Source organism: Sceloporus occidentalis, unplaced genomic scaffold (genome assembly GCF_023333645.1).
Source record: "Sceloporus occidentalis isolate IW3139 unplaced genomic scaffold, rSceOcc1.0.p SCAF_1, whole genome shotgun sequence".
NCBI classification, from domain to species: Eukaryota; Metazoa; Chordata; class Lepidosauria; order Squamata; family Phrynosomatidae; genus Sceloporus; species Sceloporus occidentalis.
Genome location: NW_028316981.1, coordinates 8,684,056 through 8,695,739, shown reverse-complemented (window position 1 = coordinate 8,695,739; position 11,684 = coordinate 8,684,056). Strand labels below are relative to the sequence as shown.

Sequence of the window (11,684 nt, the reverse complement as noted above, 5' to 3'; positions counted from 1 at the left end):
AAATGGGATATTCATACTTTGAAATACATGAGCCATCTTGGGTCCCTTTCTGGGAGAAAGGCACTGTAGAAAATGAATGAATGAATGAATGAATGAATGAATGAATCTAACCACACCACTGCAAGACTGGAATTAATTTTTCCTTAGCCAGGTATACATCATCTGCTCCATTTCCCCCAAGTTGAGCACTTCTCAAGCACTTCGGTCTTCTTTTTATGTTTTTATAATGTTCATTATGGTTTCAGTGAATGATTTAGTGGTCATCCACATACACTAAAAGAAACAGCCCTGTTTGAAAGCCTACCTGTCGGCTGAAATGGGAGGAAAATTTACTGAAGCCACACTTTGGGGCTTAACACCGGAGCAAAAAACATCCCAGTTTGTTCCAGTTCAAGCTGGAAAGAGTGAACCACTGCCCTGGTGTGAGGATTGTCTGCCAGTTTGGAGAAAGAAAGGGGAACTCCCCAAAGAATTTTTACTATTACTATTTTAGGTATTATTATCCAAAAAATGTTTTGTCACCCACCGCAAATCAGTCACAGTTTCATGAGTGGTCAGCTCATGCATTTGCAGCTGTGAATGCTCCATTTTGGCAGGTACACCCTTGCAGAGTAGGGAGGCAGTGTTGAACTGTTGTGGGAGCTGGTGGTGTGTTTAGTGTGTTCTTACAAATTGGGAGACCCCAGACATAAGCTAGGTTTTCTCTTCCATCTGCTCAGGTTCTTAGTCTCTTATCTTAGTAGGTGTGGATGGATTAATTGTGGATTGGCATTTTGTTGCACAACCTTCCCCCATTTTCTCCACAGAAGCCTCCCTTCTCTTATTGCTATGCAAGGATCTGGTGCAGAAGACACAATTTCTCAGCTTCCATTAGGGGAATTTTTTATGTTTTAAGGATTTCAATTTGTCAAAGTTCTTCACTGAAGTGTTCCAGTTTAGTTTAACTCCTCTTTTATTTTATTTTCTCAGAGGGAGCATGCCAACAGGATAGTTGCCTGCCACCTGAGTGCTGATTTCAGCAATAATATTAGCAATAGCTAATTTACATTTCTATACTATGTCATAGTAAACTAGCACTCTCTAAGCAGTTTACAGTCTGTAAGACAATTGCCCCCAACAAGCTGGGTACTCATTTTATCAACCTACGAAAGCATGGAAGGGGCTGAATCAATCCATAGCCCTCCAGGATCGAATATTATTATCATTAAATAATATTATTCATAAACATGATACGTATTGTTAACAGCATGGTGCTTTGTTAACGTAAGGTCTGTCAATGCCAACAGAAAAACAGGTAAGGTCTTGAACTGACTTTAAAAACCTAATCCAGATCTCATATTTTTCAAGAAACACACTGCATACAAACCTCTGTATGCATGCAAGCACATGCCCATTAAACACTCACAATTAATGTTTGTGATCTTTTTTTACCATTTTTATTATTACTAATGTACAAGATGGTGCCAGTAAGAGTGATTTATTCCCATTTTGTCCTTCAGACATTCTACTGTAATATCAGTGCTAGAATATCTAAAGGTATAGTCATACTTTTTGTCTCAGGTTCCTGACCCCTGTGCTTGATGATTTTGTTGTTGTACGCCTTCAAGTCATTTCTGACTTATGGCAACCCTATGGGGGAACCCTGGAGTTTTCTTGGCAAGATCTGTTCAGAGGTTTGCCATTGTCATTCTCTAAGGCTGAGAGAAAGTGAATTGCCCAAGGTCACCCAGTGGGTTTCATGGCTGAGCTGGCAACTGAACCCTTGTCTCCAGAGTTGTAGTACAACACTCAAACCACTACACAACACTGGTTCACATATTTGGGATACTGGTGATGATACAATGGGTCCTTCTTGACCTTGGTTAATCTTGGTTCCAGGATCCCTAGTGGATAACAAAATCCATGGATGCTCAAGTCCCATTAAATATAATGGCCAACCAAAATGGTGTCCCTTATATAAAATGGAAAATCAAGAGTTGCTATTTGGAATTTATACTTTAAAAGAAATATTTTCTAGCCAGGGATGCTTGAATCTGTGAAAAAAAAACCATTGGTGGATAAGAAGGGCTGACTGTATTTACACAAACCCTAATGGATGCTCTTTATATGTCAAAGACCAACTAGACCCAGTTAGGACTTATTTTCCTTTCTTCATGTATCAAATTGACTTTTTCAAAAAATGTTTAAGACTGACAATGAATTTGGTGGCGATTTATAGGAGTTAATTGAAATCCCAAACTTGATCATATAAACTGCCCTCAGGAAGGAACTACTCATTATCTAGACAAATTAATTATAAGTTACCCTGCATTGCTGGTAATGTGTCATACATCTTACACAATATTAGGATTTCTCAAATCATCTGTGGAAGAAACAGGCATCCAGGGAAGACAATTGTCTTCCATCATTATTGCAACCTCTTTATTGCATCAACCATTACATCCGAACCTACACTAACCAGTTGAATTCCACCAGCCGATCCCACACTAACCAGACCAGGAAATCAAATCATGGTCTGCACAGCTGTAGTCCAGTGGTCAAATCATTACACCACACTGGCTCTCAGTAATATAACCATCATTTAATATCTGAAAAAGTGTTATGTGGAAGATGGGAGTAAGCTTCCCCCCCCCCCCCTTCTCTAAAGGATAAGATCTGAACCACTGGACTGAAGTAACAGGAAAGGAAATTCCAACAAAACATGGTTGCCGTGTCCCTCCAAGTTGTTTCTAATTTATGGCTGAGCCTGCATTTGAACCTTGGCCTCCAGGATCATACTTGAGTGCACAAACCATCACACCATGCTGGCTTTAGGAAGAATTTAATAAAAGCTACTCAAGAGCAGAACAGATTGCTTTGGAACCTTGCTGGAGGTTTCCAACTATAGGTTAGATGACTACCTCTCAAGGATTCCTGCACTGTTAGATCATCCTTGAGATCTATACCAAGTCTATAATTCTGTGACTCCTGTGAGGACGCTGGTTTGTGGCATGGTCTGACGGGAAAACAAACCATCTCCCTCACAGTTGGCTTTTTAACATTCACTCCTATGTGGACCCTCTGGTGGAAGACACACATTCTGAGTATTTTTCCCGTACAGGAGAGACATTTGTATGTTTTCTGTCTTGTTTAGACTATCTGGTGGACCAGATGAATTTTGAGTATAACATATTCTACACTTCTGGTATTTCTATCACTTCTCTCCTATGTGAACTCTCTGGTTTTTCTGAAGGTCTGATTTGGACAAAAAAACAGTTTCTACACTGCTGGTATTTGTATGGCCTTTCTTCTGTCTGGATGCTCTGGTGGTTTGCAAGTTCTGATTTGGCAGCAAAGAATTTCCCACACTCCTGGAGTTTGTATGGTTTCTCTCCCATGTGGATCTTCTGGTGCCTCACAACTTTTGACCTGGAAGTAAAACATTTTTCACACTCTTGGCATTTGTATGGTCTCTCTCCTGTGTGGATTCTTAGATGTGTCACTAGTTCTGACTTAAAAGCAAAACATTTTCCACACTCCAGACATTTGAATGGTTTCTCTCCTGTGTGGACTCTCAAGTGCTTCAAAACCTCTGACTTGGAAGCAAAGTGTTTTCCACACTCTTGGCATTTGTACGGCTTTTCTCCTGTGTGGACTCTAAGGTGCCTAACAAGATCTGACCTGGAAACAAAACATTTATCACACTCCTGGCATTTGTATGGTTTCTCTCCTCTGTGGACCCTCAGATGCCTTACTAGACCTGAGCTGAAAACAAAACATTTCCCACACTCCTGGCATTTGTAAGGTTTCTCACCTGTGTGGACTCTCTTGTGCCTCACAAGATCTGAACTGGAAACAAAACATTTCCCACACTCCTTGCATTTGTACGGTTTCTCTCCTGTATGGACTCTCTCGTGTAGAACAAGGTGTGAATTGTGAGAAAAACATTTCCCACACTGCTGGCATGTGTATGGTTTCTCGCCTGTGTGGACTCTCTCATGCAGCACAAGGTGTGAATTGTGAGAAAAACATTTCCCACATTCCTGGCATTTGTGTGGTTTCTCTCTGGCGTGGATCTCCTGGTAGCTCTCACAGTCCACTCTGCAATCAAAACCTTCCTCAGAGAGTTCACATGTAAAGTGTTTATTTCCAGGGTGGACCTTCTTTGGAAGCATAAGTGTCATCTTTTGGGTGAAAGGTTTCTCACAAATGGCGTCTCTGAAGAGCCCCTCTCTGACATAACATTTTTCTTCTGTGTGGGCTTGCTGGTTTATGGCAGGCTCCAATTTGTGCCTAAAAGAATTTCCATGTTTGGCATATTCATTTCCCCCCCTCCAGTTACCTGCTGGGAAGAAGGACAAGAAGAGGTAAGACTCATTCCCAAGTATGAACAAAAACAAAGCTCAGGGCTCAAAATGGGGTCAAGTACAAAAGATCCTAAAAAGACGCAACCTTGGGGGAAAACAAAAGATACTACTATATATAACTGCCATCTGCCGTCCTGAGAGGGAGTTCACCAGGCAGGTCCAGCTCCATCAGGACCAGCCTGAGAGAAAGGAGACTCCGCTCTCCATAACTGCCATCCTCCGGCCTGAGAGGGAGTTCACCAGGCACATCCAGCTCCATCAGGGCTAGCCTGGAAGAAGGAAGAGCCCTCCCTCCAATCCATCTGCCTTGGTCCAGGCCTCAGAGGGAGAGAAGAACCACTGGACCTCATCCCCTTTCCCTCCACCATTCCCTTCTCCTTTTGTTTCGTGTCTTTTAGATTGTAAGCCTGAGGGCAGGGAACTGTCTGATTAAAAATAATAATTGTAAGCCGCCCTGAGAGCCATTAGGGCTGAAGGGCGGGATATAAATACCTAAATAAAATAAATAAATATACTCATGTATAAGTCTAGAAATTTTAGTCAAAAAATTCACCCAAACAACCTGAGTCGACTTATCCAAGGGTCAACGTAAGTACTGTACTTGAACTCTTATTTAAAAAGGAACCAGCCACCGGTGAAAGGCAAGAGTAATCTGTCCTGGAAAAACTTTTTTTGTGAGCATAAACAGTTATTCCTGCTGGAATTTTGTGAGCACTTTGGTATTATATTTCTTTGCCTCATCCTTTAGATCCTTTGTTATATACCTCTAGATTTTACCTTTGACTTATTCACAGGTCATATCAGAATCTGTAATTTTGATCCCAAAACTTGTCTTCAACTTATACATGAGGTCAACTTCTAGTCAAGTATATACAGTATAATCCCTTTTTTCTCCTCACTAGTCTTTCAGGCTCCAGGTAAAAGGCTTTTTTAGTTTTCATGATGTTTTTAAAAAAAGCATTTGCAGAGCTTTTACATTTTAATACTCAAGCTTCTGATTTCAATTTAGTTTCTTATAAAGTAGGGAGTAGGGAGAGATCATGGTCAGCATGGAAAAGGAAGGAGAGACAGAAGAAAGTACTGAGATGCATATGCCAATGACAGGTTTTTTTTAACCCAGGTGAAGCCTTTTGCTACGTTCGTTTATGAAATAAACTGTCAAAGTAGCCCACAATTTAAAAAACATACATATGTATGTCTGTTTTTGCTTCTTTAGTCTGTTCCCACTGACATAAGGGGAAGTATATTTCTGCTTTAGACCAATCTTCTAATCTTTCCTCATGTCCTTCTAATGCACACACTTATTGCTATGCTATCAGCATCAATATTTCCTTCCTAATCAGACTTGTGTATGACCAGAATCATGTAAGGCAGGAGGAGCACAGAATCTGCAGTGCTTCAAATGCTGATGAACTACCAGTCTTATCATACCTCATCACTGCCCAGCTGACAAAAATACTGGCCAAGCTGGCAAGATATTACTGGAAGAGGTATTTCAAAATATTTGGATGGACACCAATTCCCCAGCCCTGCCTTCAGGAACCTGAGAGCATGAGTTGGAATAAACAGAAGTGGGAACAATATGAGTTGGAAGACCATTTCCTCTTGAAAGGAGTACTGTTGCTGTTCTTGTTATTATTTTTAACTGAATTGGTTTTAAGAGCTCTATTTTTTTTATGCACATCTCCCTTTTTTAAAAAAGAAACTGATTTGTTTTAATACTGCAGATAGTTTAATTCTGTCTTAATGCTCTCTTTTTGTATGTTTTTAATTGTATAATTCTTTTAAACTGTGAGCCACTTTGAGTTCCAATACTGGGGAAAAGTGGGATACAAATTACAATAACTACATGTTTTTTTGCATTTTAAAGTAAAAACTTTATCAGTGAGGGAAAGAAAGAGCTTTACCAAGAGTGGACACAATCCCATGGGTTTCTTCCATGATGTCCCTGTGAAGGGCTCTCTGGTCAGGATCCAGCAGGGCCCACTCCTCTTCAGAGAAAGACAAATCCACCTCCTCAAAGGTCACTGGGACCTGGATAAGAAAGAAAACATTTCCTGCTTACATACAACATCAGTATCATTGATTGGTGAATAAAATGCAAGAGGGGATTAGCATGGGGTAAGTAGGTTTTAACAATGCAAGATTAAACATTCATGAGTGCCATTCAAGGCTCTGTGCCTGAAGACAAAAGTATTCACTTTATAAATACACATTCCACTTGTTAGCTCCTGGAGCTGAGGGAGCATTCCATTATTATTATTAATTTTATTTATTTACATCCCACCTTTCTCCTGATCTAGGGACTCAAGGTGGCTAACAAAATTTAGAACAGTACGAGATCAAAACAATATAGGATTATAATGTAGATACAACGTTTAAAAACTATTAACCAATTTTTAAAAATTAAAGACATTACACATTAAAAATTTAAATATATTAAACTCTATACAAAACTCTTTGAATTCCAGTTGCTGTAGAACAACAGCCAGACAGATCTATGCCTATCATATCCAGCTTCCATGCTTCCTACAGCCATCTAGTGGGCCACTGTGAGGAAAAGAGGGCTAAAGTAGATGGGCATAACCCAGCAGGATCTGAACCAAATAGGTCTGTCCTTGCAGCACCCTTCTGATGCTATTAGCTTTGTCAGAAGTAAAAAGGGGAAATATTTTTCCTTATCTGTCTATGAAGACAGGATGGAAAGATTTTTCCCTATTCAAGGGGAGAAAAAAACAAGCCACCACCTCTATTCCTGCATTAATGCGTTAAATGTACAGGGATGCCCACTCAGCCGTTTACCTCTTCCCACACCAAATATTTAGGAAATCACCATGTTATTTTTTTTCCTGCTTGGAAGCAATAGTCTTAACTGCCCCATTCAGGGATGTGAGATGCCAGACTTGTGTTTGATCCCAATGATTGTTCTCCTTACCTGATCCAGTTCTACTCCATTACCAAGAAAAAGAGATGACTGAGTAATTGTTGCCAGCATTGTTCCAGTCCCTGCATAAGAGACAAAGGCAGTAGAAAACAACTCACCAGTGCTCATCTTGGAGACTAAGGAGATTATTGCACTGCCTTTCATTCTGCACTAGACATGGGATGTAAATTTAAATAGGCAGATCCTGTTCATTAAAAGGTGCAAGAAAAGTCTGGATCAGGTACAGGATGCCTACTGCCTACACATGAGTGTGTGTGATAAAATCTGCCTATTTAAGTTTACATCCTGTGGGAGGAAAAGCACTGTGATAATCTCCTATGATTATAATCCTAAAAGCCTTCCTAGGGAGTAATTCCTTGAACACATCCTCACTAGAATGCATAGGATTTTCTAAGTCATAATGGTTTGGTTGTTCAATGGGGCTTGGGAGGGTTGGGAGATCCAAATTCTAATGGACCACTGGCTGAATTTGGGCCAGCTACACATTCTCAGTCTGACCTACATCATAGGGTTCTTTGTGAGAACAAATGGGTGAAATACAAAACCATGAAGAATGGGGACAACAAAGGTGGTGTGTGACATGAATATATATATATACTCAGCCCTCCGAATCCATGGGTTCAACCACCCATTACTTGAAAATATTCAAAACTTTAAACATCTAAAAAACAAACCTTGACCTAGCCATTTTATATAAGGGACACCATTTTAATACAGCACAGTATTTAATGGGATATGAGTATCCATGGGAGGTCCTGGAACCAAGCTCCAGCGGATACCAAGGGCCTATTGTAAATGTGTGTGTGTGGGGGGGGGGACCGCCTATCTGAGTTCATCCTTACCTTGCAAGGTGACACCACCATCACTCTCCTGTTTTATTTCCCTTTGCTGGGGACTCTGTCTGGAGTCTGATGGAGTCTTCCTTGCAGCAGAGAAATCAGACTGTACTTCCACAGGGAGATTTTGGATCTGAAAGAGTTGTGAGGATGCAAGATGTAAAGTGTGGAGAAGAAAGAGAAAATGCTATATATCTGTGGGAAATTTTGAAATGTCTACTCATCCATCTACAGCCACTTCTGGAAAAGGAGGGCATCATACTTTAGAGGGGGAAGGTGAGACCTAGGCTCTATCTGCACTGCAGAATTAATGCAGTTTGACATCGCTTAACTGTCATGGCTCCATGCTATGGAATACTGGGATTTGAAGTTTGCTGTGGCACCAGAGCTCTCTAAAAGGGTAGGCTAAATATCTCACAAAAATACTAATCCCAAAATTTTATAGTATTGAGCCATGGCAGTCTAAGTGATGTCAAACTGCATTAATTCTGCAGTGCAGAGCCAGTGTAGCATAGTAGTTTAAGTGTTGGACTACAACTCTGGAGACCAGAGTTCAGTTCCCTGCATGGCTTTAAAACCCACTGGGTGACTGATCAAGTCACATGCTCTCGGCCTCAGGTGCAGGCAACAGCAAACTTCCTCTAAATAAACCTTGTCAGGAAAACCCCATGATAGGTTCGTCTTAGGGTCACCATAAGTTAGAAATGACTTGAAATCACACATTTCCTATCTCAGCCTATCAGAATCACATGCTTCCATTGCAGAGACCACATCAGCATATTTGGTTCTGCAGCAGTGGCAGCTATGCAACCTGTGATTTCCTTAACAACCAAGGCAGAACAGAAGGATGTGTCTAGTTTTAAAGCAGAATCTTGCTTCTGAGAGACTTCTGGAATGGTGATTCCTCCTCAAAATAAGGGTCCTTGGCTGTCTAAGCCAATACTGGGAGCACAACATTTCAGCAGAAGTTCAATGAATATCCCAGTGGCTATAGAATTGACAATAGAATTGACAGAAGGGACTGGGGGAGAGAAAGGGGCAGAGGGCCCATGTCCTGCTCATCTCTGCCTTACAAATGAAAGGCTCTCACCTGGCGCTCTTCCTGCTTCTTCTCTTCTTTCTTACTCAGCATGTAACCTTCTACCAGGGCCACTGCCTGAGAACAGGTTTCCGTTCCACATTCCCTGACCCAGTTTGCCATCTCTCGGGGCAGGATGGTGAGGAACTGCTCCAGGACCACCAGATCCAGCATCTGATTTTTAGTCTTTTTTGTTGGATTCAACCACTGACGGCAGAGATAGTGGAGTCGGCTGCAAAGCTCTCGGGGGCCCTCAACCTCCCTATAGGTAAACTCCCTGAAGCTCTGACGCTGTATGTCTGAATTGGCAAGGTCATCACTCAGGAATTTCTGTATGGTCCTTTCCCATACTTCCCTAGTGCCAGCTTGAAAGGCTGCTTCGGGACAAGCTGAATCTGGTGCATCCATCTTTGAACTGGTGTCTGATAATTCTGCCCACAGGATCAAAGCTACTCCTTCTCCTCCACCATCTCTCTCAGGACCAAGACCTCTCTAGCAGGTGTTACCCAAAATTCTGCAAAGCCAAGATACCTGCTGGATTAAAAATCAGTACATTAAAATTAGTACATAGGCGAGAAGAAATGTAGAAGATTCCAGCTAGCAACCATGCCTCTTCCTGGGAGATAGATAGCCAAATTTAAGAGACTCAGGAAAGGTCATTCTCGGTTTACTAATGAGTCATAAAATGGTGGTGTATCCTTCCACCTAGTCTCTCTGTTTCCGAGTTTCATCTTCCCTCCATTGGTTTTTCGTCGCTATTAACCCCATCTCATCACCCAAAGCCTGCAACAGGACCAGAACAGTTAAAGCACTGACTCCTCATTAGGTGTTCTCAGCTACGGTGTTCTTCCGATGTCTACGCAGCATCTACACTGCAGAAATGATATAGTTTGACACTGCCTTAACTGTCATGGCACTGTCATGGCACAATGTTACAGAATACTGTCATATTTGTAACTTTGTGAGATATTCAGCCTTCTTTGGTGCCACAAGAAACTAAAAATGCCAGGATCCCATAGCATGGACCATAACAGTTAAAGCAGCGTCAAACTGCATTGTTTCTGCAGTGCAGATGCATCCCTAATTTATACTAAATTACTTTAACAGCTTGTATATGTGTATATATTATACACTTGCCCCTCTGTTTTTGTGGACTTGGGGAGTCTGTGTCCCTCGCTTGTTCATGGGTGGCAAACGGAGAGGAATAAAACTGGGCAGGAGCTGCCATTCAAGCCAATGAGGCTTGAATGTTGGCGATTTTCCATTTTCATAGGGGGGGGTCCCCTGTAGATCCCCTGCAAAATCAGGGGGGGGCGACTGTGTGTGTGCGTGTGTATATCTTCCTATGGGAAGAGTCGGGATATAAATAAAACTTTATTTTATATACACACACACACACACACACACACTAATAGGTATAATTATAATAATTAAAAAGGTTATGTCCCTCAAAAGCAAAGTTGATCAATCAATCAAGGCCTTGAGATCTGCTGATATAAGGTGGGATAGAAATGTTTTAATAAATTAAGAATCATAGCATCCTAGAGTTGGCAGAGAGCCCAGGGCCATCCAGTCCAACCCCATTCTGCCACGCAGGAACTCTCAATCAAAGCATCCCCTTTGACAGATGGCCATCCAGCCTCTGTTTAAAGACCTCCAAGGAAAGAGATTCCACCAGCCTCTGAAGGAGTGTCTTCCACTGTGGAGCAGCCCTTACTCTCAGGAAGTTCCTCCTAATGTTGAACTGGAATCTCTTTTCCTGCAGCTTGCATCCATTGTTTCAGGTTCTAGTCTCTGGAGCAGCAGAAAACAAGCTTGCTCCCTCCTCAATATGACATCTCTTCTAATACGAATGAAGTATTATCTCTTAGGTCCAAAACACACTGCAGAAATAATCCAGTTTGAGACCCCTTTAACCGCTCTGGCTCAGTGCTAGGGAATCCTGGGAACTGTAGTTTATGGTGGCAGCACCAGAGCTCTCTCTGACAGAGAAGGCTCAATGTCTCACAAAACTACAGTCCCCGGAATTCCCTAGCATTGACCCAGAGCATTAAAGCGGTCTCAAACTGGATTCTTTCTCACTCCCCGCATCTTACACTTGGAGAAAGGCAAGCCTCTCTCGATGGGAGTCCCCCCATGCAAGCCTGAAGCCTCTGTTTCCTCCCTACCCTCCTCCCTTAGCCATTCCAGCTGCAGAGCCCCCCTTCTGCTCAGGGGCTCCCCGGTCTACCAATTCCACCACTTGGCTTCCCTTCAATATTTCTTGCCCCTTTTCAATTTTCCTTCCCAGCTCCAGAGACTCTCACCCGGACCCCTTCCTTCGCCTTTTCCAGGGTCCTTCAGCCTTGGGCTTGGAACAGAGGTCGAGGTTGGTGTTTCAGAGGGACCCCTTTTAATGTGGCACCGCTTTGCTTCCTCCATCTTGAAGCCATGCCAGGTTACTGGCAAGGAAAGAAGAAGACTTGCCCTACAAATCAATT

At 42.0% G+C, this 11,684-nt stretch overlaps 1 protein-coding gene across 1 annotated transcript; it reads right to left on the bottom strand.

Annotated features, from left to right (window-relative positions):
* Positions 1 to 3,298: 3,298 nt before the first annotated feature.
* LOC149320618 (zinc finger protein 202-like) lies at positions 3,299 to 11,674 on the bottom strand. Its single transcript, XM_089506021.1, has 7 exons — positions 11,511 to 11,674; positions 9,217 to 9,738; positions 8,133 to 8,259; positions 7,282 to 7,352; positions 6,254 to 6,380; positions 3,794 to 4,324; positions 3,299 to 3,408 (listed from the first exon to the last, which is right to left on the bottom strand). Exons 2-7 carry the CDS (start codon positions 9,610 to 9,612, stop codon positions 3,395 to 3,397), a joined length of 1,266 nt encoding a protein of 421 aa, XP_089362147.1. The 5' UTR covers positions 9,613 to 9,738; positions 11,511 to 11,674; the 3' UTR covers positions 3,299 to 3,394.
* Between the last annotated feature and the right edge of the window lie 10 nt (positions 11,675 to 11,684).

Coding starts and splice junctions, on each gene's coding strand:
- LOC149320618 (XM_089506021.1), bottom strand. CDS start 9,612: ATGGATGCACCAGATTCAGCTTGTCCCGAAGCAGCCTTTCAAGCTGGC. Junction 8,260..9,216: donor AGAAGCAGGAAGAGCGCCAG/GTGAGAGCCTTT, acceptor CAACTCTTTCAG/ATCCAAAATCTCCCTGTGGA. Junction 7,353..8,132: donor TGGTGGTGTCACCTTGCAAG/GTAAGGATGAAC, acceptor TCTCTTATGCAG/GGACTGGAACAATGCTGGCA.